The sequence below is a fragment of the Nannobrachium achirus genome (assembly GCF_963921795.1).
Source record: "Nannobrachium achirus genome assembly, chromosome: 16".
Taxonomy (NCBI): domain Eukaryota; kingdom Metazoa; phylum Chordata; class Actinopteri; order Myctophiformes; family Myctophidae; genus Nannobrachium; species Nannobrachium achirus.
Genome location: NC_137823.1, coordinates 43,556,788 through 43,582,546, shown reverse-complemented (window position 1 = coordinate 43,582,546; position 25,759 = coordinate 43,556,788). Strand labels below are relative to the sequence as shown.

At 42.1% G+C, this 25,759-nt stretch overlaps 1 protein-coding gene across 1 annotated transcript in view; it reads right to left on the bottom strand.

Moving 5' to 3' along the window:
• Window positions 1-25,502, bottom strand: part of LOC308300226 (acyl-CoA:lysophosphatidylglycerol acyltransferase 1-like) — an 89,703-nt gene extending 64,201 nt beyond the window's left edge. The window contains 2 exon segments of the mRNA XM_080744037.1: window positions 20,106-20,359; window positions 24,677-25,502. Of these exon segments, the coding sequence (XP_080600163.1) occupies window positions 20,106-20,343 (238 nt within the window). The 5' untranslated portion in view covers window positions 20,344-20,359; window positions 24,677-25,502.
• Window positions 25,503-25,759: the final 257 nt, after the last annotated feature.

Sequence of the window (25,759 nt, the reverse complement as noted above, 5' to 3'; positions counted from 1 at the left end):
CACCCGGGATATCGTTGCAGTCGGGCAGAAACCTTCTATTTTTCCTACATTAAAGGAGTAGTTCACCTCCAAAAAGAAAATGTTTCTATTGATTACTCACGCCATGGAGAGAGACTAAAGTAACATAATATTCTTTGTTTTTTGTCGCATTTCTACGACAAAAATGTGATAACAATAAATGTACCCCCATTGATTCCGGACGGGGACCTTTTGAATACATTTGGGTCCACATCCAGAAACAATAGGGGTTGCAGTAGATTAGAGTTTATCATGATTGATTATGTATGACGTTATAGAGTAGATCATGTATTCATTGATTATATTAATATCTAGGTCTGTACAGTATGATGATACTAATACTTGATAGTTAGGAGTCGAGAGGTCTTCAGAAGGCCTCAGTAACTATTGTTTTGATAAAGCCTATCTTGTTATGGTACAGCTTGTTCCAGAGGCCTTGAAGCCACAGTATAACTCTAGTGTTTGGCCATTCTTCTGGGCAGAACTCTTTTACCACTGCCCAGAGTGTTAATTGTACTTCTGTCCATGATATCATGTTATATATAAACTTGACCACACACCACCTAATATAATTGTCTTGTCTCCTCATTCTCTCAAGATTATTGATTGATCTGAATTCCACCACAGGGTAAATTTACTATAATCAAATTTTTGTCTTAGGAATGCGAAAAATACAAAAAAATATTATTGAACTCAAGTCTCCATGGCGTGAGTAATCAATAGAAAAAAGTAATTTTGGGGGTGAACTACTCCTTTAGGTGAAATCCCGTTTTGGCGACGTGTACTGACGGGGTCTCCAACCGTACTGATAGGGCGACATGCAAATGTCCATTCATGCTTTTCTGCCGTGCCGATAAGGCGACATGCAAATTTCCATTCAGGCTTTTGCAGGTGAGCTCACATTTCACCATAACAAAAGGAGGCTACTCTGTTGGAAAGGCTCTGAATCGCTTACCTGCTCTGACCAACCCAACACGTAGCAAGTTCTGAATATCTATTCCGCTTTCTTCTTACTTTCTCTCTTTTCTCTGTACTAATTTTTATCTTATTTCTTGTTTTATTGAATCTGGTGTGCAACCGTCCTGGGGATTGAGGGTGGGGGGAGGGGGGATAGGGGTCGGGTTTTGGTCTCTCTCATAATGATGTACTCAGATATCTACATGTGATGATGTTTTTTTTATTGAGATTGTCTACCTGCCTCTGGGCTATTCTATGTGAAAATATAATAAAAAAGATTTGAAAAGGAAAGGCTCTGAATACTTTTAGGCTATTTTCTATCAACAGAGGTAAGTCATTTTCGGTTTGTTTGTCATGGTTTAACGTGTAGGCGAGTGCTTTCTCATCAGCCTGACAGGCGACAGCAGGAGTAGCTGCTACGCATCATGCATGCATTACGCACGCACCAAGCTCTTTTTTCCCCGCTGTAAATCTGATCTTAGACCAGCATTATCATCATCTCACAGTTACACAGCCATTCTTCATGTCGCTGTCTCGCGGCTAATAACAGACCTGAATCTGATCCTAGGTCATCCTAAACACAGCACAGCACACACGTTAAACAGAACTCCATTTCGTTCCGTACACACAAATGAATACTTGTATTTCGCCTTAGCGCTACGTCGCCTTAACGCTACGTCGGCAAAACGGGACGTGCCCCTCCTTTAATGCCCTACTGCAGTGGTTCTCACACTTTTACATTTCAAGGTCTTCCCTTAACTCTGACAGTATACAAATGGAACCAAATGGACCCCATTTGGTTCCATTTGTATACTGTCAAGAGTTACAGACTTGTAAGGGTCAATTTAGACCCCCAGAAAGGAACCCTAGAGTCCCTGGAATCCACTTTGAGAACCACTGCCCTACTGCTTGTGTAGAAGAGCGAAAATAGCTGATCCACAAGCTCAGAGTGCGTCACGAATATCACAATGCGACACGCTGTGAGCATGTAGATGAGCTCTTTAAGAAAAAAGTATAAATTAAGTAAAAAATAAAGTGTTTAAATGTTTGTGGGTTTTATAAATATTGAACCTATGAAAGGTATTAACAAGAGCTTGTGACTGAATAATAACTACATTGGACAGGTAGATGTTGACGGTGCAACCTCACTCCCAGTCCCCGCCACCAACGTGGTGGTGACGCGATTTATGTTACAAGACTAAGCAAGTGTATCTAAAGGTCTGGTTTCACGACTCCCAGAGCTGCACACGGTGTAAATCTAGCCATTAGGGTTTAACCTTTATGCCGCGGCTACAGAGGGAGGGCATGTCAGGTTCTCCTCTATTTCAGCACCCTATTTAACCCCTTGAACCGTAGCGTCCCTACTATTCTGAGCATGTTATAACAGGCCAACATTCTATGAACATGCAATGGGAGTGCGGACTGGCCAACGACACCTGCTCGGGACTCCTGGATCACCGCCCTCCACTCGCCCGTCCCGTCTAGCATCAGGGGGGTGAACTCTGTAGTGTAAAGTGCCATTCCCACCGGGCAACATAACTATAAAGTAGGGCTGTCACAATTATTACATAATCGTCTAAACGCAATTATTTGACGATATGATTAATCGTCATAATCATTTGACGATTATGACCCCTTTTTTTTTATTCATAATCGTCATAATCGTTTCCATGTTGGAAAATGTTCATATATATATTTTTTTATATACCGGTAAGTAAAAAATCGTGGAAATAGCAGATCTACAAGCTCACAACGCGTCGCACCGTGACCCGTTGTGAGCTTGTAGATCGGCTTTTTCCACTATCAATGTTCTTTTTTAAGTATAAAGTTGTCAAATATGTCAGTCATTTCTTGGTATATTTAGGTTATGAGTCGTATCTGCCATGTGCAACTTCAAAGCCTAAAAGCCAAACAGAAATGTAATTATCAAGGGCAAAAACACAATTAAATCGTTAATCACAATTATTTGAGTGACAATTAATCGTCATGTAAAATGTCATAATCGTGACAGCCCTACTATAAAGATAATTATAACTATACCATTGCATTTCTTTCATAGTCGGTGTGAACACTGCCATCACCTTGACTTAAAACGATTTTAAAACTTTAGGCCTACCTTTATAGTCATAGTTATAGTGCTCAGTGTGAATGGCCCTTTAGCCTGGCATGGTCAGACTTCGGGCAATCTTTGCATTTTGTCTGGCTTCCAGGCTACTGTAGTGTTGCTAGGTGTACTGTCACCCCGCAGTGTGTCTAATACGTAGGTGGCTCTTTCCCCTCCTACCAGTGCTCGCTACCAGGGTGCCTGACATAGTGCCCTGCCAACTGGAACTCTGCAAAAATAGATGAATTAGAAGCTCACAAGGCACTGATAAGTACAACGGTTTGCGACACACACACACACGCACGCACACACACACCAAATGTTATTGTTGTCTCTATGTCAATCTCGTAAGATGTCCATTGCGATTTTGTCTTGCTGGCACAAAAGCCTGCATGTTTAGAGTTCAGACAATGGACTGACTGCCAAAAACACAACCTGTTCATTCAGCACTTGTTAGCAGAAATATTCAAGAGGGGGAACACACACACACACACACACACACACACACACACACACACACACACACACACACACACACACACACACACACACACACACACACACACACACACACACACACACACACACACACACACACAGTGTGTAAGGCTGCAGTCTGTCTAGGGTTGCATTTACTTGTCTGATATGTGTGATATACATACATCACTATTTTACCATTTAATTACAAATGTACGTTAACCACATTTTGAGGGAAGGGAGGGATTTTCAAAGTTGGTCGGAATTTGTCAAAACCTGTCAATATTTTTCAAATGAATTATACATTCAAATGCAGCTAATATAGCAGATATGGCACATTGTAACGCGAATTTGCGTGAATACCCAAACCCACCAGGGTTCAGTTAGGTTCTTGTAAAGGAGCGTTTGTTTTCGGTGGAGATGACAAGAGGCGTGGCGTCTCAGGCGACCATGAGCCACGTGAGACATCGGCGAGCGAGCAGTAGCGAGCGAGTCGCCATGTCGATCGCTGCGACAGTCGCATGGGACGACTCAGCGCCGTTACCGAGTTATGTGCCGTTATGGACAGAATAGTAAATCTTCGCCCCCCCCCCCCCCCCCCCCCCCCCGCCCCCCGACTTTCAGCACATCCGCGCGGTCCAATTGGATACAACGGAGCGCTCCCTACCTCCGGTTCAAACAATAAAGTATGGACTGTTGACAGATTGAATGGAGCTGTGGGTTTATAGAGCATAATGCAACTCCAATACATTCAGGCTTCATTTGTGCTGTGTCTGATTTATCATTTATATCGTATTTCTGCCCGACAGCAACAATACACTATATATAGTACAACTTGAAGTATAAACAGACATCAGTTGTAGTGTTGTTCTACGAGTGTGTCCATTTTTCAATAATTCTCACAACAGATTATTATAATTTCTATATACTGTCGCATTGGGTTTATGTGGTTAATCACTTTAGTCAAACATATAATTTAGAAATAACAAAATAGCTTCTCGAATATTCGATTAATCAAAATGGTAATCGACAGAATAATAATCGCTAAGCAAATGATACATAGTTGCAGGCCCTGGTAGCCTACACCTAGTCTACATATCGTCTCTGTGGGGTGGAAACCTTGTTAGGTGTAAATGCTTACTTTTCAGGAATCAAATGGAAAGGTTGCAAAAGTAGCAGATCTACAAGCTCAAAACGCGCCACGCCACATTAGTTAATAGTTACTTTGCAGATATAAATTATAATAGTATAAAACATACATGCCGCGATGCGACACATTGTGAGCTTGTAGATTTGCTATTTTCAAACATTTTGTACTTTTACTTTTGGTACTTTAAGTCCATTTTGATGCCAATACTTTTGTACTTTTACTCAGTCAAGTGCATTTTGAATTCCGGACTTTTGCTTGTAACTAGGTATTTCTATGAGTATTTCTATACTGCAGTATTGATAGCTTTACTTAATCCATTTAGGCCTGAACGCAAATCTGTGTCACTTTAGATTTTAACCACTTTAACCATTATTGTATGCTTTAACTATAAAAAAATAGCAGATATACAAGCACACAGCGCGGCACCGAGTGCTGCGCTGCAAGCTTGTAGATCTGCTATTTTTGAAAAATCCTGAACATTTTGTGCAAATCTTATTATATATATTTTTGATCCGATTCTATAAATGTCTTCTAAATCCTTCTTCCAAATCAGTGGGTCTCAAACATTTTCTTGTCAAGGACCCCCAAAATTACATGTATTTGGCCGCGACCCCCATCATCTCAAAACATGTTGTTCCAGGGACCACCCAGAAGCAACTATGTGAGTTACAAATGTTCGCTTTTAAAAAGACATATTCAAAGACTTTGCACACTGTGAGCTTGTATATCTGCCATTTTTCAATAGTTAAAGCATTAAATAATTATAGGCCTGTTAAGTAAATGATGTGAGTACTGTTGCAGGGTGACCCAGCTGGCAGGGCGACACCACCGCTGGGCGTCACAGAAGAAAAGGAAGGCGACAGACAACTTGTTGGCATGTTCCATTTAGGTCTCTTTCCCTGTCCCCTCCGTCACCTCCTCACAATGACAATCAATCCTCTTGTTGAGCGCACGACACGCAGTGACAGAAAATGACACATCTATCACTCTTGAGGGCACACGACACGAGCCACCCCACCTCCCCTCCTCCTCCCTCCTCAGAAAACTGTGTCCCTTTTTTTCACCCCGAGTGTCCGTCAGTGGTGGAAAGTAACCAAGTACATTTACTCAAGTACTGTACTGAAGCAAAAATATTTAAATTTCCAATACTTTAAATATTTCTGCCCCGCTACAACGTCTCACTCCACTACGATTCTTTGGAAAAACTTTGAGTCTACGAGTTTACTTTGTAGACAAAACATGCAATGACCAATTGAGCCATATTTTACGCTTCATCTATTCGTGAAAGTGTGTGTGTGTGTGTGTGTGTGTGTGTGTGTGTGTGTGTGTGTGTGTGTGTGTGTGTGTGTGTGTGTGTGTGCGCGTGCATTTGTGCGTGTGAGAGAGACATGTGACATGTGAGCTCGTAGATTGAATTTTTATTTTTAAGATTGACACATTATTGAAATATTTTGAAAGAAATTGTGAAATGGGGAGTATTTCTAGTCTAAACTGTGACATTGCTACTTTTACTCTTAAGTAAAAAATAAAACACACATTGGAGAACTTCTTCTTCCACCAGTGTGCTCGGTCAGGTCCGTTACCATGGAGCGTAGAGGGACGTTTAAGTAGTATCACAGAGATGGGTCATCTGTCACTTTGAATTCATTAGGGAGCTTGTCTTTGAGAGATGACACAGTTACAGAACAGTGGCAGGGCTGATGGGTGTGTGTGTGTGTGTGTGTGCGCGCCTGCCTGCGTGCGTGCGTGCGTGCGTGCGAGAGTGTGTGCGTGCGTGCGTGCGGTCAACCTTGGGCACACCTTCCGCTGCCTGCACCAGATCGGTTATTAGCGGTATATATCGGTTTGGCTGATATACACTCACTGGCCGCTCCTTAACGCACATTTAGAATAGCCAATGACAATGTTGCTGTCAGGCAGAAACCTCTTCTGCCACAAAATCATCAAAGGCAGCCGATCTGAAAGCTCGAAACGCGGCATGAAGTTGATCTGCTAATTTTGAATATGAATCCTGAAAAGTAACAGTTTTGGCCCCGACAGAAGATATGGCAGCAACTCAATGCATTTAGTCCTAAATGCATAATTTAGTTCTAATTTAGTCCTGCATTTAGTCCTATTCCCAGTAGATCAGCAGTTTCTGAGAGACACCAACAACTATTCCACGTCTCTTCACCCATTTTCTGATGCCTGGTTTGAATTGCAGCAGATTATCTTGGCCATATCGCCACTGTCGGGAGGAAACCTCTCTCTTTTTTTTACATTTTCAAATATTTCAAAAATCAGACCGAACCGGTCTACAAGCTACAACCTTGTAGATCGTCCATTTCCGGCATAAAGGTTTGTTGCAGAAAGAAAAAAGAGCAGAGCAAGTACAGAGCCATGGGTCAAGTTCACTAACACTGATGATATAGTCACAATCCCTGAGCCACTGCCGGGGCATCAGTGGCTCAGGGGTAGAGTGGCCGGTAGAGCGGCAGGATCTCGATCCCGGCCTCCCCCAGAGTTAGTGTCGAAGTGTCCTTGAGCAAGACGCTGAACCCCTAATTACTCTCGATGTGCAGGTTGGTGCCTTGCATGGTTTGAAGACCGAGTGCTCTAGTCTAATCCACTGATGTTGGTCAAGATACAGTGTGTGTGTGTGTGTGTGACGTGTGTGTGTGTGTGTGTGTGTGTGTGTGTGTGTGTGTGTGTGGTCGACCTTGGCTACACCTCCCCCATCCCTACACAGCCCTCCAGAAAGTAAGTGACTTGGCATGAGGACAACACAACAGTACACGATCATAAATTCGATTTCATTTAGTCCAAATGAAAACGAGAGGCAGCCAGGCCTGACACAACTAGTCTATTACATAATTGCCCAAGCGCAATTATTTGAGATAAGTGGACATATTCCCACCATTTCTAAAAAGATGTTTATGGGAAGGCCTATTTTGGGAGTATTGGTCATGTCTTTGTATATTTCAGTTATTCATCGTATCTGTCCTGTGAAATGTTTGTATACAAAGCCTAAAAGCTAAACAGAAAGGTAATTTGTATTCATATAATTATGTTCAAATAATAAATGCTAAAACACAATTAAATCATCAATCGCTGTTATTTTGTAGGACAATTAACATGTAATGATGATGACGGCCTTAATGACACCACCACATGCTTCTTTAGTCCAAATGAAAAGACTCAACACTCAGGGCTCAGTCAGTCCCTGGCTTCTTCTTGTTTGTTCTCCTGAACCGGTTCTTGTGTCACTGTCACAATAATTACATAATCACCTTATCGCAATTATTTCATCTTATCTCGATTATCTTTGCATAATCCTTAGAATGTTATTTTTTTCTACTTCAACAACACCCAGTCACCTGGCCAACCATCTATCATGTTAATCTACTGTACGTGTGATAGCATCAGCTGCTCCTGCAATCTCCTTCAAGCTGAGTTATAGTGGTGTCATTTCCTGAACGCGGCTTCCTCTTTTGCACTTAAACCACGGGACTGTTGAAGATAAAAAAGATAAAAAGGGCCAGTAAGTTGGCAGTGGAACTTGCAGCAAGAAGAAGAAGGACAAGATGCAATGTCACGATGACCTGGCTTCCACAACATCTCCGCTGGGAAATAGAGCTTAAGAGTTGAGAGGACTACAGGCCTTGATAACTAAACTAGGGTTTCAGATAACAGCTGGTCTAGTTAACATATATATATATATATATATATATATATATATATATATATATATATATATATATATATATATAAACATATATATATATATATATATATATATATATATATATATATATATATATATATATATATATATATCTCACACACACACACACACACACACACACACACACACACACACACACACACACACACACACACTTAAAAAAAACTAAAACAAAATAATCTAAGAAATTCCATGAATCTAAGAATGTATTGATCTACAACGCGTTGTGCGCTTGTAGATCTGCGGTTTTCACTAGTTTGGGGAGCTGGGCAAAGGTCTAATTTCTCTTTTGGGTCTTGACCTGAAAGGTTTGGAAACTACTGGTCTAGTTTATTAGGAAAGACAAATGCACAAACAGGAGCCATTATGTGACTTATATGCCAAGTCTTGTGTTTTTTTATTAGTGTTTTTTATTATTGAAGTAAGGTATTCGCCACAGCTCCGGTGATCACGCTGATAAATAGTCATGGAGTTCACCTGTTCACATGAGAGTGGGAATTTGGACAGAGAGGAGGCGAGCGTGGGAGAGCAGGCAGTTTCTGTTGACTGCAAAATACCACAACATATCATCACAATCATAGCGCCGTAACATCCACGTTTAGTTTACAACAATCTGGGAACCCATCGGCAAAACAATTATAAGGTAGGTATTAAGCTAGATACCTCATCCGCTGCTGCTGTTCATTGGCGCGACAGGTGAAAAAGGATTGGCGGAAGTGCGGAAGGCACTCTGCCACTCAAAGTAGCTACTGCACAATCACAGCGTGTCTTTTCCGGGACTTACATTCAATTAAAAGGAGCTTTATTGGCACGAGGAGACAAGCGTTTACATTGCCAAAGCAAGTGCCTCTGGGAAAGAGGGAGTCCCGCATCTGATTGGCCTACCGAACATCCACTTCTGCGGCGCACGCAGAAATGTCCTTCAGAATTCCGGAAGCTTTCCTTAAAAAAAATGCCAATACTTTTTGTTACCAACGACCCCGAGCCAGAGGAGGTGTCTACCTTTCTATGTCTATGATGTGGATGACAGGATGTTGGCCCGTTTGGTCCGCCCCTCTGCCCTCCACTTCCTGTCCACGTGTCTTTGTTTACATTACCAACATTCCTAACTCTACTCTTTTTAACTGGAGCTGCAGACGGATTCAGATGCGGAGCTCTGAATCTGTCTTTATGTTCACGTGTTGTGTAATAAATGGTCAAACGCAAGGATTGGAGTAGACTTTTTTGAACTGCCTAGATACAGCCGCAATAGCACATGGAAATCTCAGTAGGTTACATAAATCATTGTTTGACCTGGTGTCCATATTTTGGGCATGTCATTATATTGTCAAAAATAGTCAAACGACACACCAAGCTTGCAGGTTGGCTATTTTAGCTGTTTGTCATACTGTATACACTATACAGGGCGTAACCACGTCATAGTAGGCAGACATTCTGTGAAAACACTGTGTGAGCTTGTAGATCGGCTATTTTGAGCTGCAGAGAAAGAGGAAATTGTGTACAGGGGGGAAAACATGGAAGAAGAGTGTCGAGGAAAAAAGAATGCCCCTGGCAACTGCTACAACAGCTAAGGTACAAATACGCGGTGTATCTTTGTATCTGTATCTGCCAGTGTGAACACAGGGTGACCATATTTTCACAAACCCAAACCAACCCAAACAATTTAGTTAATGTTGATAACTGGGACATTTTCATGTTTTTAGAGACACACCCAGCCTGAAACCGGGACATCTGGTCACTAGTCATAATCCAACCTGTTGGATGTGAGAAAAATAATCAACCCACAGCAGGATCAACAAAAGAACAACAGTTTTGCTGTTTGCAGGCTGGATCGATTGGATGAGCACTGAGCAGCACAAGAGACCTGAGCCCTGCTGTCCCAGCAGCTCAGCTGATCTGGAATCTGATCTCTTATCTCGGACAGACGAGACTGGCTTCGTCTGCAGAGAATTCTTCTTGCATTGCAGCAGTGAAAGTAGCAATACCACAATATGAGAAGACTCTGTTAAAAGTAAAAGGCCAGGAATTCAGTATTGTACTGAAATGAATCAAAATGTGTCAAACTAACTTTTTAAATGGCGGATCTGCAAGCTCACACCACGTCGAATCATGCGTTGTAAGATTCTTGTGTAGACTGTGTAGATCAGATCGGCTCATTTAGAATAGACAAAGTTCAGCTTTCAAATAACTGTGATGTAGTGGAGTAGACGTATAAAACATTAAAACTCAAATAAAGTAAGAATACCTCAAGTACAGTACATGAGTAAAGGTACTTGGTTACTTGGAGCCCTCATTCAATGTAATTTTGATTATGCTTGTCACTCAAAACTAAACATCAGACCTCGCAAAACAAACCGATAGGACCACTACTCGACCTAAATCCCATGACCCACCTGTTACCAACTCACTTTGCAGTTATGGGATGACTCGGGGTAGAAGACAGGGTTAAGCAAACATCACTGAGACTGGTATTTAAGATACTCAGAGGGTCAGTGCACACATACGGTATTGTGTCTACTTCTCCAGAGCACAACACCAGAGGGAGCGCCTCCCACCTGGTAGCCCCCACATTTAGCACAAACATGGGAAAACATTAGGGTGGATCTTAAATTACCTTTTTTTGATTTTCTTGAGTCTTACCCCCCAATTATGTTCCTATGTACAAAAAACTGCTTTGGTTAAAATTTGGTTGAATTTCAAGCATATTTAGAGGTAGCTCAATCAAGTCAAAGATTGTACATTTTATTGGTCAAAATCGAATTGCACTGCCTGCACATTTAAGTTATATATTACACATTATTCTTATACTATGCACAGAAATTATATTTTTTAAGCTTACAAATCTAAACACAAATCTGATTACATGTTTGTCATATGTCAAAACAGAATTAATGTATTGTAGGAAATAGCAAAGCAAAGAATGACAAATTGCTATTTTTCAGGTAACGTGGAGAATGACTTTATTGCACACTCTTCAGTCATACTCACAACACAACAAGCACACAGCCCCACTTGTTTACCCCCAAAACCCCTGAAAGTCACTGCAATATAGTAACTTAGTAGTTACTGATCAATTAAAGTTGATTTGCGGCTATCGGGATACTTGTGCCGTGGTTCTGCACAATTTGCAGCAAGTACTGGAGTTGGGTCTCATCTTTGGTGATGAGACCACAATATTCCTGTATTAGGGCAACCCCACGCTCTGCATGATCATTGACAACATTGATTGTCTTCATTACAGCCAGAGCTTCTTGGTAGTCCTCCCTGGTCTCCCACTCATCGGGATCAACATCAAGGAAGTCATCTGGGAGATCCATCAGTTTGAAGAGCACCTTGGATTTGGGAGATACAAAATCTTCAATGTTCTTCCTTGCAACTGTTCCAAGGTCAACAGTGATTCTCTTTATATGCCCCTGTTAATCCTCTTCATTTCCATCTTTCATGGCTCTCACCATCAGCCTCTTTGTTTGCGCACTCACTTGACTGTCAAACAGTGCAAGTCCGACGATCTCTGGAGCCAAATACCACAAGTGATTGGAGAACTTTTGAGAAGCAGCTTTAGACACCTCAGGATTTATTGATGCATATTCCAGCAACGATTTTAACAGTTGCAAGTCATTTAGTGGAGCGCTGACAGCAACAGGTGCCATCATCCATGCCTTCACATAAATGCAAACTGCAAAAATGCACAAATCCATGCATGCTTTTTCTTCCCTGCGGGTCAGTTTGAATTGGCCATGAAACATCCAGATCTTCAAACAATAAATAACCTTTGCCATCCAACGGGCATGATGGGTAGCTCCTGTTGCTGTCAGCGCTCCACTAAATGACTTGCAACTGTTAAAATCGTTGCTGGAATATGCATCAATAAATCCTGAGGTGTCTAAAGCTGCTTCTCAAAAGTTCTCCAATCACTTGTGGTATTTGGCTCCAGAGATCGTCGGACTTGCACTGTTTGACAGTCAAGTGAGTGCGCAAACAAAGAGGCTGATGGTGAGAGCCATGAAAGATGGAAATGAAGAGGATGAACAGGGGCATATGAAGAGAATCACTGTTGACCTTGGAACAGTTGCAAGGAAGAACATTGAAGATTTTGTATCTCCCAAATCCAAGGTGCTCTTCAAACTGATGGATCTCCCAGATGACTTCCTTGATGTTGATCCCGATGAGTGGGAGACCAGGGAGGACTACCAAGAAGCTCTGGCTGTAATGAAGACAATCAATGTTGTCAATGATTATGCAGAGCGTGGGGTTGCCCTAATACAGGAATATTGTGGTCTCATCACCAAAGATGAGACCCAACTCCAGTACTTGCTGCAAATTGTGCAGAACCACGGCACAAGTATCCCGATAGCCGCAAATCAACTTTAATTGATCAGTAACTACTAAGTTACTATATTGCAGTGACTTTCAGGGGTTTTGGGGGTAAACAAGTGGGGCTGTGTGCTTGTTGTGTTGTGAGTATGACTGAAGAGTGTGCAATAAAGTCATTCTCCACGTTACCTGAAAAATAGCAATTTGTCATTCTTTGCTTTGCTATTTCCTACAATACATTAATTCTGTTTTGACATATGACAAACATGTAATCAGATTTGTGTTTAGATTTGTAAGCTTAAAAAATATAATTTCTGTGCATAGTATAAGAATAATGTGTAATATATAACTTAAATGTGCAGGCAGTGCAATTCGATTTTGACCAATAAAATGTACAATCTTTGACTTGATTGAGCTACCTCTAAATATGCTTGAAATTCAACCAAATTTTAACCAAAGCAGTTTTTTGTACATAGGAACATAATTGGGGGGTAAGACTCAAGAAAATCAAAAAAAGGTAATTTAAGATCCACCCTAGAAAACATTCATTCTACTGCTCTGCCACCATCGTGTGGAATGCCCTGCCACATCTAGGGATGGGACGATAAGCGATATCATCATTTATCGCGGTAAAAAACTCCTCATGATAATCGTATTGTGGATATTTAATTCATCGTTATATTGTCCTCCGTCATGCACTGGGATCAATTCACCTTTATTTGCCGAGCTGCATATCCGGTACCACTTAAACCCTCCATAATTGGTAAAAGCTACTTATAAAATACGTACTTGATACAGTCTTTTTTTCACTCTATCAAATGTCTACAAGCTCACAACGCGCCGCGTTGGGACTCGCTGTGAGCTTGTAGATCGGCTATTTTTTGGCAAATGTTCCGCCCCAGGATAATGGATTTTGATTATCGCGATAATATCGTAAATCGCGATTTCTTTTGTCACAATCACAGTGATATGAAATTTTCATATCGTCCCACCCCACATCATCCATTAAACGAGCTGAATCGCTAGCTTCTTTCAAAACTGGCCTGAAAAAGCATCTGTCAGAGAACTATTAGTGGAGATCGATATAGGACCCCCTTGAAATGAGGAGATATACTGTACAATGCTGACGTTTCTCTTTTTATCCTCTGTAGATATAACTATTTTTTTGATGGCATGTATTAAAGGAGTAGTTCACCCCGCATTCCTAAGCCAATAATTTGCAGATAATAATAAAGACCCCAATGTATCCGGTAGGAGACAGACAGAAAGTGGACTCTTCGTGTCTCCTACCGGAACCACTGGTGGTAATCAAATTATTGGCATTACTGGAATGAATTCAAGTCTCTATGGGGTGAGTAATCGATAGAAAAAAAGTCATTTTGGTGGTTTACTACTCGTAAAATATTTCAATATGCTATTTCCCCAGGACTTTAGTGTGTCATCCTTTTAGCCTAAATGTTTTACTGTACCTTTGTACCGATTAGATTTTTTGGCTGATAACGTATTCAATCATTCAAAAGTTCCACACGGAATAACTGACTGGTTCGGTAGATTTCTTACAGTTTAGAGTTTTCTTACAAGTTTACGAGTTACAACAAAAAAGAGAGGCTGGCACACTATTGCTCCCAATAAATAAAATATTAACGTATTTGAGGCAGCATTTCAAGCCCACAACAAGTTCTTGTTCTGTATTTTGTCTTCTTTGTGCCTGTTAACACCTTCTAAGCCTGGCCGTACTCCCTCGGACTTCCTACTTGGTCCAATCAGCCACACGTCTATTCCCGGACTTTTGATATAAATGATAATAATCCAAAAAAAAAACATCGGCCATTCTTCTCTGTGTCATTTTGGAGCCATCTGAAACGGTTAATATCCTCTCTCAGTCATTTTCTGGGACTGGGTGTGATGCTCGTAGTATCCAGCAGGCCGCGCCGTTGACTCACATTCTGGATGGATGGGTGGCTAGGAGTGGCCTCCTACTCTCCACGTTGTTGAAACTCGACAAGAAGGGCACACAACATGGCTGCTCTTTGTCTCTGTTCGTGGATCGCGGTCTCAATCATGTTCGGGCGTCGCTTCTCTATCGCTCCTTTCCCTGCTTCGCCGCACGTAAACGAATGGAATTGATCTCCCCTCCGCCTCGCCAAAGTAAGATCGCCGACCTCTGCAGGATGAATATGTACGCTGTATCGAGCACTCCATTACGTGTTGTTATCATGTGGGCTTTGTTTTTTTAAAACATGTTTGTAAATAAATGGCTTATTTCTTCGGCGCTACCTCTGTTCAGAGGGTTCTGCCGCGGCTTTCAAGGAGAGCTCTGGCTGCCACACAACGTTGCCTAAATAAATAATAATTTTACTGAGAGCAATGTAGTGTGCGAGCCATTCTTTTTTTTATGTTAGTTGTTGGTCTTGGACTCAGCCGCTGAATATTGATGCGCGTGTGTGTGCGTGTGCGTGTGTGTGTGTGTGTGTGTGTGTGTGTGTGTGTGTGTGTGTGTGTGTGTGTGTTAAAGGGCCAGGCTGATTTGGTAGTTTGGCTGGATAGAGATCAGGTTGGCACTAGGGACATATGGGCACCTCGATGTAAAATTGTCTATTTTGACCATTTCTTAAGTAATATAAAGTATACATGTTGTGAATATGCATAGTACATAAGTATCAGACTAAATGTTATCCTTCAACTTCTTGTTTATGCCCCAAAATGAGGTGGGGGGGTAGCCATTAAACGAAACGGGTATTTCTTACATTGATGCTCCTACATATTATCATGCAAGCACCAGTTAAAGTTACTTTCCATCCCTCATATATACTGTATGCACAGTGCACATCCCATAACCCACACACTGCACATCATTTTGGAGCTCATATCTTTGAACGGGTAAGGGCTAGTTATAAAGAACTACAAGTTCACTTTCTTGGTGCCGCACTCCAAGCTTTTACATCTGCTATTTTTAAAATTATGTGGAAAATGACAAAAATATTTGGAACGCAAAACATTTTCCTCTTCTGGGTGGGGATACCTGGCACAAAAATATTGTTCATATGAGTATCCGTGGCCAAATACATATCAATTTGAAAAGGTTTGAGAACCACTGGTTTACTTGGTGTGCAGAGATGGTGTTGTTTAGAGTTTTGCTTTGAATGGGGGGAATTATCCAACAAAAGGTAAACAAGTCACAGGCCAACCTCCTCCTCTCTGCCGTGTTGCAGGCAGGATAATTACATTCAGCAGAATACATAACAGCACTCTTAATGCACGCCGGAGGCCTCACAGTCATGTCAATTCATTAGTGATTCAAGTACAGCTCTTCTTTCTATTGATCATAACATGGAGCAGTGGTTCTCAAACCTTTTTAGCCCGTGACCCAAAAGAGAAATTAGACATTCGCCCTGGAGCCAAACTAGTGAAAAAAGCAGATCTACAAGCTCACAGCGCTTTGCGCCGCGTTGAGAGCTCATAGATCGGCTATTTTAACTACTTCTTAATTATTATTATTATTTACTTTTAGAAAATTTGATTTATATTTGAGTCGTGACCCATCAAAATTGGTCCGTGACCCACAAATGGGTCCCGACCCAATGTTTGGGAAACAGTGACATAGAACACTGCCGATGCCAGGTTTTTGGAGAGTCCTATATCACCTACTACTGATGTTTTGGACCCCTGTGTATCCTAAATAAACAGGAACCAAACTGACTTTCACAGGTCTGAAACTCTTGAGTCAGTGTGTAACAAACGGGTCCATTTGGCTCCAGTAGTTGTATGCTCTCTGGGAGCACGATAAGGCATATATCTATGTCACTCTGCTTTGCCTGTAATTTGTTTAACCAAATGAACACGTCCCGTCACCTACAGAGCACCATTGTGCTGCCTCATGGGCAGCAGACAGCGAAAGCCATCCAAAGGCTGCGACTGCGGGAGAGAACGAGAGAGCCAGTCCAAACCATGCGTCACTATTATGACAGCTAGTCATTCATCTAAATTACCTCACCGGCGTTCAAACTAAATGCTGGAATTTATTACGCCATGTTGTCGGTAAGACAGCATATTAAAGGTCGGGCCTTATAAGAGCATTATATTTCTCTTATATGGCATTATAACACTTTTTAGACTGTTATAATTCTGCGTAACAACTTATAACAGACACTTAGAATAGTGTTTGTTGGTAGTTATAATGTGCTGTTCTGCTGAGCTTATAATGCATCATGACCAACCCTTACAATACTTCATAAACCTTGTTGTACATGTTATACATGATTATAAACATTTATAACAAGTGTCACTCGTGAAGCCTTATAAGTGCATTATTATGCGTGATAAATGTGCTTATAATGCATTTATACACCCGGCCTTGATATACAGTGTTACCCAAGTGCCTTGACTAAATTAATTAAAAGATGCTGTGATATTTTTCAGTTCAACAAAAAGGTTTATGTTTGTGAGGAAAAAGATTTAAACTCTATGTTCAGATAGTAATCATTGCTGAGTGTTTGTTCACATAAAGCATGGTAACTATAAACACGTTGTTTAAATGTTGTTGAACTGAAGAGGATGGCAGAGAGTCCAGCAGTCCACACACCACAACTGCAACGACAAAGGTAGCCGTAAACGATATCGTTTGGATCACTTTCAGAGCGATTTCACGATTTCATCAGCCTCTCCAAACCCATGAGGACTGTCATGTGGGACACAACAATCAGCCTCGTTCACATTCAGAACGCTTCAAACGGAGATATGGAGATTAATTTTGAATAGTTTACGCTAGCTGTAGGCTACTGTATGGATAATCCATCGGACTCTGATTATGAATTATAAGGAGGCGAGTTGTACCTGAGCTCAGGTACAACTCGCCTCCTTATAATTCGTAATCAGAGTCAGAAGATCCATGTATCCTATTGATCTGGTCTTTGAGGGCTTTGACTCAGGGAGAGACTGCAGTGTTGCCAGATTTAGCAAGAGTAACATGTGGCCGTTCAGGTCTTCAAAAACAAGCCCAAAAGAACGCAGCGCGAAGTGCGGCCCGAAGCGGCGCGTTGTCAGCTTGTAGATCTGCTGTTTTCACTAGCCCCGGGCAAACGTCTAATTTTTATTATGGGTCACAAGCTAAAAAAGTTTGGGAAACACTGCTTAAACCTACTATATATACATAAGCACGAAAATATGAAAATAGCCAATCTGTGCCGGACTGCTGGCCTAGCGGTCCGGGCACTTGGGCTCTAATGTAACCTGACAGCGCATTGTGGTTTCGAGTCCCATTCCTGACAACCTGCAAGTATCTCCCCATCTCTCTCGCCCTATTTCCTGTACATCTCCACTGGGTAACATGTCATTAGGTCGAACACCCTTTGGATCGACCACCAAACTCTACCCAAACCCTAATCCTAACCTCAGTAAAACTATGCCTAACTCTAACCCTAACCCTAAACCTAACCTCAGTAACCGTGACACGGGTGATTATCTAACTTACCTATGGGGCAGTCCCCTCCACTGTACACTTTCACTAAAAGGCCCCAAAAAATATCTTTAAAAATGTGGGAGGGATTTTTATATATATACATAACAATTGTCCCTGACACCAACGGACTCCCATTACTGAACAAACACTCTATAGCAATGATTACTATCACTAGAGCTATTTATCTTATTCTGACAAAAGAAATGAAATAAATCATTTACAGCACCATTCCACAGAGGAACGGTGAAACCGCGGGTCCGCGGCCTTGGGCACACAGACTGAAGTTCAAATCTTTGTTCCAATAAAAAACAGGGTTAAATGATCAGCAGAGTGGACTTATGGCTGTACACAGTGGAGGAAGGTCACAGGTTTGATCACCAACCCCACAGAATCCATCCATATTGTCAACGTGTCCTTGAGCAAATGATGTCACCACCACACCGATGCCCCTACCTACCGCATACTGCTGTAATAAATAATGTCAAGCTTTCATGGAAGAGTATTGGAAAAGGACAAGTAAATACACAACGTAGTTGCTGTTGAAACCACTTATTATCTCAATATTTCAGCTTTTAATTAGTAACTTATATATTAGTATATATTAGTGAGTAGCAGAGAAAGTTGCCTGTTTTGCAGTCGAAGTGTTCATGAGCAAGACACTTAAGCTCTTAACCCCTCTATATACTTCTTTGTTTTTTGGGCTTTTTGCCTTTATTGGATAGGACAGTAGACTGACAGGAAATGGGGGAGAGACAGGGAGTGACATGCGGCAAAGGTCTCCTGTATCGGGAATTGAACCGGCGACGCAGACAGGCATTGATGCCGAAATGGCAATGCCTATATGGTATGCGCCTGGTCCACTAGGCCACCAGGCGCCCTATATACTTCTTTGACCGAGTCCCCCAGGAGTCTATAGTAAGCCCCCTCCTTTCCTCCCTCTACACCAAGTATGGAGATTCAGTGTATAAAACACTATGTCATATGTTACTGCTCATCAAGGTCTGTGATATATACTAATGTTGAAGTGAAGATCAGGTGTTCTATAGGCAGACCGCCCTGCATTATTAAGCAGTGAGCCTTGTTGCTAGTCATGTTCAGCACTTAGTAATTTGTAAGCATTTCGCTTGTGGCTCCGTTGCAACCAAACACCCCTGACACGGCAGAATGCACTTCACAACATTAAAGCCCTAGAGCTGGACGGCTGAGCCGAGAGGAATGAGTAAATATATGAGGTCCACTATGTAAAACTACAGTGAGTACCATGCATACATGTAGTCAATAATGTCTCTCCGTCGATAACGCCAAGACAACTTCCTGTACTGTATGTTTCCTGTGTATGCTTAATGACTTAAGTGATGTTTGTTTGTCAGTGAGTATGCTCCAGCTGGACTGTAGAACTGGGGCCTGTTCATTTTCAAGATGGAACGCAGAGTGCTAAAGACGCAGCCAACATTTCCACAGCATAATGTCTACACACGAACAACTTGCAGGATGGCCTGTGCTCTTAAAAGGACCAATTCACCCATTTTCAACCTCGTCTTTATCACACTGTCAGAACTGGCATGTGGACTTGCAAAGCGTTATGAACTTGTAGATCGTCTATTTTTGACAAAAAGATTTGGTTCGAGAGTGGGGGAAAAAAGACTGTATCAAGTATGTTATTTCCTGGTCCGTTTCATGAATTATAGAGCGTTTAAGAAGTGGTACCAGATATGCAGCTCGGCAAATAAAAGATGAATTGGTCCCAGTGCATGACGGAGGATAATTACACGATAAATTCAAATCTCCACGATATGATTGTTGTGAGTGTTTTTTTGATCACGATAAACAATAATAACGATTATCGTCCCATCCCTACTGCCTACCAGCGACCAAATAGGAGAGTGACCGGAGCGCGACTCACCCGTGTAACCTGCGAGCCAGCCCCACGACGACACTATGGCCAGCATCCACTTGAACATTATTCCTTCCACGTGCCAGAAGGCAGCACTGTTCCATATTCTCAGCGGTTGCAGAAGCAGCAGGTAGAAACAGTAGGAAGGGATGGCCATGCAGTTGTTGACGAACATGAACACAAAGCGAAGCAACGACTTGAGTAGGATCCAGCCCAGTTTGCGGGCAGCGTCCAGGAGCGGTGCCATCTTGAATGCCCGCCGTCTGTGGAGAGAGACAGAGACAGAGAGAGAGGGGTTCACACAACAACATAGGGGTGCCAACAGTTGAAGTCATAGTTTGGAACATTCCCCTGTGTATAATAACAATAAAATTAAACCTTACAAATTATTTTCCTCTGTACCAGCAGTTATCAGCCACTGCAGAAACATGTTGCCCTCTCGCTGAATTTAGGCGTTTTCACTGTTTGTTTTAGTAGACAGGGGCGTTTTTGGGAAACCAAATCAAACGGTGACAACAGCAGAACAGTGAGCTGGTCAAATGTGTTCCTGCAGGTAAACACCACCACACTACACCAGTGGCTGACAACTGCTGGGGGGAATGATGGGTTAAAACTCTATATATTATTGTGTTATTAAACACAGGGCAAAGTTACATACAGTACTATATCTTTAATCAAACTAATACATTTGATATCAAACATATAATTTTCCGAATGTCTGTCTGAGTGAGTGTCTGTCTGTCTGTCTGTCTGTCTGTCTGTCTGTCTGTCTGTCTGTCTGTCTGTCACAGCGTTTGTCTGTCTGTCTGAGTGAGTGAGTGAGTGTCTGTCTGTCTGTCTGTCTGTCTGTCTGTCTGTCTGTCTGTCTGTCTGTCTGTCTGTCTGTCTGTCACAGCGTTTCTCCTCAGTGGCTGGAGCAATTGATCTGAAATCGCATCACCATTAGCATATGAACACACCTGACATAACTGTGAAGCCCGTTTGTCACTTTCACAAATCATATGCAGTATATTAGCATTTTCATGGTGTATCTATATCTATTCTGCATCTAGCATGAGGGGGAGGGGGGGGGGTTGTCCGGCCCTGTTACAGATGTTGTCCAAAAATCATGCAGTACACAGTATCTCTATAGCCATTAAATGAAACGGGTATTTCTTACATTGATGCTCCTACATATTATCATGCAAGCACCAGTTAAAGTTACTTTCCATCCCTCATATACTGTGTGCACAGTGCACATCCCATAACCCACACACTGCACATCATTTCGGAGCTCATATCTTTGAACGGGTAAGGGCTAGTAATAAAAATGAACCAATAATTGATTATCCAGTAAATGGCCTTGTAGGTGGACGGACCGTGGAAATCACAAACGTAAGTAAGTAACGTTGGGAACCAACAGTTCCCAAAACCATGAAGCCGATAGGGCAGGAGCCTAACTCCTGTCTCTGTAGTGTCAGGCGGATTGACACCTACAAGTACATGTAAATGACATGACGCGTGTGTGGGGACTGGGGACTTACCCCCAATCCAACCCTTTATTATGCTGAGTGCCAACTCGTAGGGAGGCATTGGGTCCCATTGTCTTTGGTATGACCCAGCCGGGGGGTTGAATCCCAACCTCCCAAACTCAAGGCGGACGACACTAACCACAAGGCCACTGAGCTGGTGGTTGCAAACACAACAACAACACACCCATATATGGACCGTAAAGTGGCCTGAAAATTGTATAAAAGCATTGGTTAATATTTCTGGCATTGTGTTATAGACAAACAGCTATATCTAAAATATAGTGAAACTAGCTGATCTACAAGCTCACAACGTGTCATACCGCGATGTGTTCCTGAGCTTGTAGATCTGCTATTTGGGATTATTCTATTAGTCGATTACCATAGTCAAAATGAAGAAATCAGGTCAATAGTTGCAGCCCTACAACAACAGTCAGGATCCTGTTCTATTTCCAGCGCTTCCAAACAACAAGACAAATAACCGGCGGGCGACAGAATAATAAGATAGAGGTGTGTACGTGTGCGCTGCTGTAAACAACCTGACATGGACAAGAAACAAATCTCTCTGATGATGCAATTAAGCCATAATGACTTGATTTAACAACATCATGGATGATTTAGTCATTCAATCTCTGTTTTAGAAGAAGGGGAAAAAAACATTGTTTTTGTCCCTTGCTAACCGGCTTGAGGAGGAGCAGGCTTTCAAACAGAATCACTACCACATATCCCAAGTGTTAAATGACCGCTATTCCAACTGGTCTAGCATGGAGACGTCATGTAGCGATATAACATATTATGTCAAATTGATTGTGAAGGTTGGCTGCTACTACTGTAGCTCTGGCACAGATTACAGGACACTTCATGTGAGGCAAGAGATTATATGACCAAATTGACCTGTACCAGAAAGACACATGCGACTAAATGTCTTTCCTTATTACAGTATGTTTGTTCCCCTATGTAGAGTACTTTAGAATGTAGATTTAAAGTGTAGATTCTACCTGTGGATTTGACCTTATCGTGTGGTGGACTACCTTCCTAATATGTGTACCTACTCTGCGTTCTCTTCTTTTTTCCTTTTCTTTTTATAGACCAAATCACCATGACATCACCACGACCAAAAATGTACTTCCTGGTAGATAGCGCTGCGTCGCATTGGAGCAGTATTATTCATTAACCTCACATCTGGTAGAACAGGCCCCACTGATATCGTTACTGGCAATCGAGTTAGAAATAGATGATTTAGTTCTAAACGTCCACAGATTGACAAACTAAACATCATCTAATGTTCTGGACACTAGACTAGAATAATGGACTTTCTATTCTATGGAAATACTGCCCTACACATGTTTGTTTACAAACATCAGATATCAGATCAGATATGGTCTATACCAAATGGACCCTGACGGGTTCATTTGGTTCCATTTGTATACTGTCGGAGTTAAGGGGAGACCTTGAAATGTAAAAGTTTGAGAACCACTGGTCTATACAGTTCCTCACGGACACTAGCACATAAGACAATACGTCTAATATGTATATGCCTTTCATAGTGCTGTACATCATGTACTGAACCAGCTGCTATCTTTTTAACATGCACGTTACAGTATGTCTGACCTCATGCACATATACCTGCCACTTTTTGTGCTTCAAATTCAAAAGCATCAAAAGTAGCAGATCTACAAGCTCGAAACACGGTGCGAAGTGGATCTGCTCATTTCGATGCTTGTATCTGACACTCTAGTATGATCAAGTAGGGCATTAATATAACTGGGGGGGGGACATTAAAAGTTAGAAGATGGAGATAGCTTTTGACCCGTTTCTTTGTGTCTTCTCCTTGCTCCCCCCTCCTACTGAACTACAAATGATGGAGCCTGCAAACTAAAAACAATTTGCACCCAAGTCTGTACACCAGTGTGCGACAAGAAGAAAATATAGTATATTCTGATAATGAAATGCTGATACCGACACTTGCTTTGGCAACGTTAACGTTTGTTTTCTCATGCCAATAAAGCTCCTTTGATTTGAATTGAATGCTATGTGTCAGTACAACAGATTGAACAACCAAATGGTTTCATGCCAGGAAGAGACAACACAGAATGATATGACCAAAAGGTTCTTCTGAACCAGTTGACAACATTACACCACATTGATAAATACTGTATTAGCACACAGACCCCCATTTGAAAAGATAGGCCAGGGACAGGGACCCCCCATACGAGAATATATATATATTTTTTTTATGGCATGGCTCTATAGCAGTGATTCTCAACCTTTTTAATTTATTTCAAGGACCCTTTGATATAGGCACCATGCATGGACACCCAACAATACCCCCCCCCCCCTTATTTTTATCTCTAGGACACTGTAACAATCATCAGAAATCATTTAACTCAGAGACTGTAAAACTGGAACCAAATGGACCCGTTCCATTTGCACCCTGTCAGACTAACAGACCCAATAAGGGTCCATAATTTGGTTCCTTTTGCAAACTCATTTTGGAGTACATCTGTACAAAAAAAAGGAACCCTTTTGCTTCCTTTTGAGCTATACAGACTCAATAAGGGCTCCATCCTGGAGACCATGATGGTGGTCATTGAACCCAACGTTGAGAACCAGTAGTATAGCCCCTGATCTAACCTACAGTAGGCTACTGCTAGTAATACATGCGAGAGATATTATATATACAGGATAGGACCATCATAAGCAGTGTAACCTGGATAGGAGAGTGTAGCCTAGCGTGCTAGCTAGCATCAGGTGGGGCATAACATCAGATCTGCCCAAAACATGCCTTTTATGAGGAGGTGGGAGTGGGAGACCCTGTAGTAATAATACACATATACGTCACTCACAACGGGGGCGAAAGGATCCATCCCTTTATCTGCGAGGTGTTTACAAATGGAACCAAATGAACCCCTTCCGGGGTCCATTTGGTTCCATTCGTAAACACCTCTCAGATAAATCCTTAACACTGAGGATTGTAGGCAAAGGCTCAGGTTATATTCACTGATCGTACTGTGCGTAATCTACTCGAACGTTACGTTTACAATGTAAGGCAACGGGAGTGAAGATACTCACCCAATGAAATGTCACCGAACGAACCGTCCTTGGACGGACAGAGACGGGTCGGTGGGAGATCTCGATGTCCGATTAACCGATATTAAACCGACTCTAACACCGAAGCCAGTGGTCCAGTTAGCAGCAGCAGCAGCAGCGTCCAAAGCAGACACAGTGAAAAAACATCTCGATCAAGTTCGAAGGAGAACAAGCCGTTATTCGACGATGGTCGGCGACGACGGGAGAAGATCATTTATAGACCCCTTACAACAGCGATAGCAACACCAGCGACCGTAATAACGATAATCCCATCCTCGCATCATCATCCATCATCATGAATGTGGCTCACAGCGGCGGATCCACGTACACCGCGGACACATCAGCAGCACCCGGGCGGCTCGTCTCCTGCTTCTTCCTCGGCGTTGTAGGATCCATTATTAAAAAATATTAATAATAACCTAGAATCTGTTTTCTAGGAGGCGATTGAACGTCGACGCGAGCATCACTATCATCACCATCGTCGTCCCTCCGCCTTCGCCCTCATCATCATCATCAAGTTGAAGCTAAAAAGGCTATAGCTTCATCTCTTCCATGTATTTAGGGAGACAATGCTGCGGATGTATAACAGCCTCCAGGAAACCCAGCACTGTGGATGTTGTTAAGAAGAGCCCCCCCACCACCACGATACACAAATTACACGCACGCAAGCACGCACACACACAAATATAAATTAAATTGATTAAAAATGTTGCTCCAGCAGGCCCCGCTCCTCTCAGTCAGTACCGAGCCGTTATATCCCTGTGCTGTGCTGCTGCTGTGTGTGTGTGTGTGTGTGTGTGTGTGTGCGTGCGTGACTGAGTGTGGATGTGGATGTCCGTGTGTGTGTGTTCATGCAGCCGTCATTATGGAGGGAGGACTACAATTATAACGCAACACCGACAAGGATACGTCAGTGAGGTCACCATAACGCGTCGTCTGGAGGAGGATGGGGGGGGGGTCATGATAAAGCAGTCCCCTGGAACACATAATGAAATGTTTCATTAGAAACGCTTGCACAACACATTTGTAATTTTGTAACACAAAAAAAGAAAAACGTTCTTCATT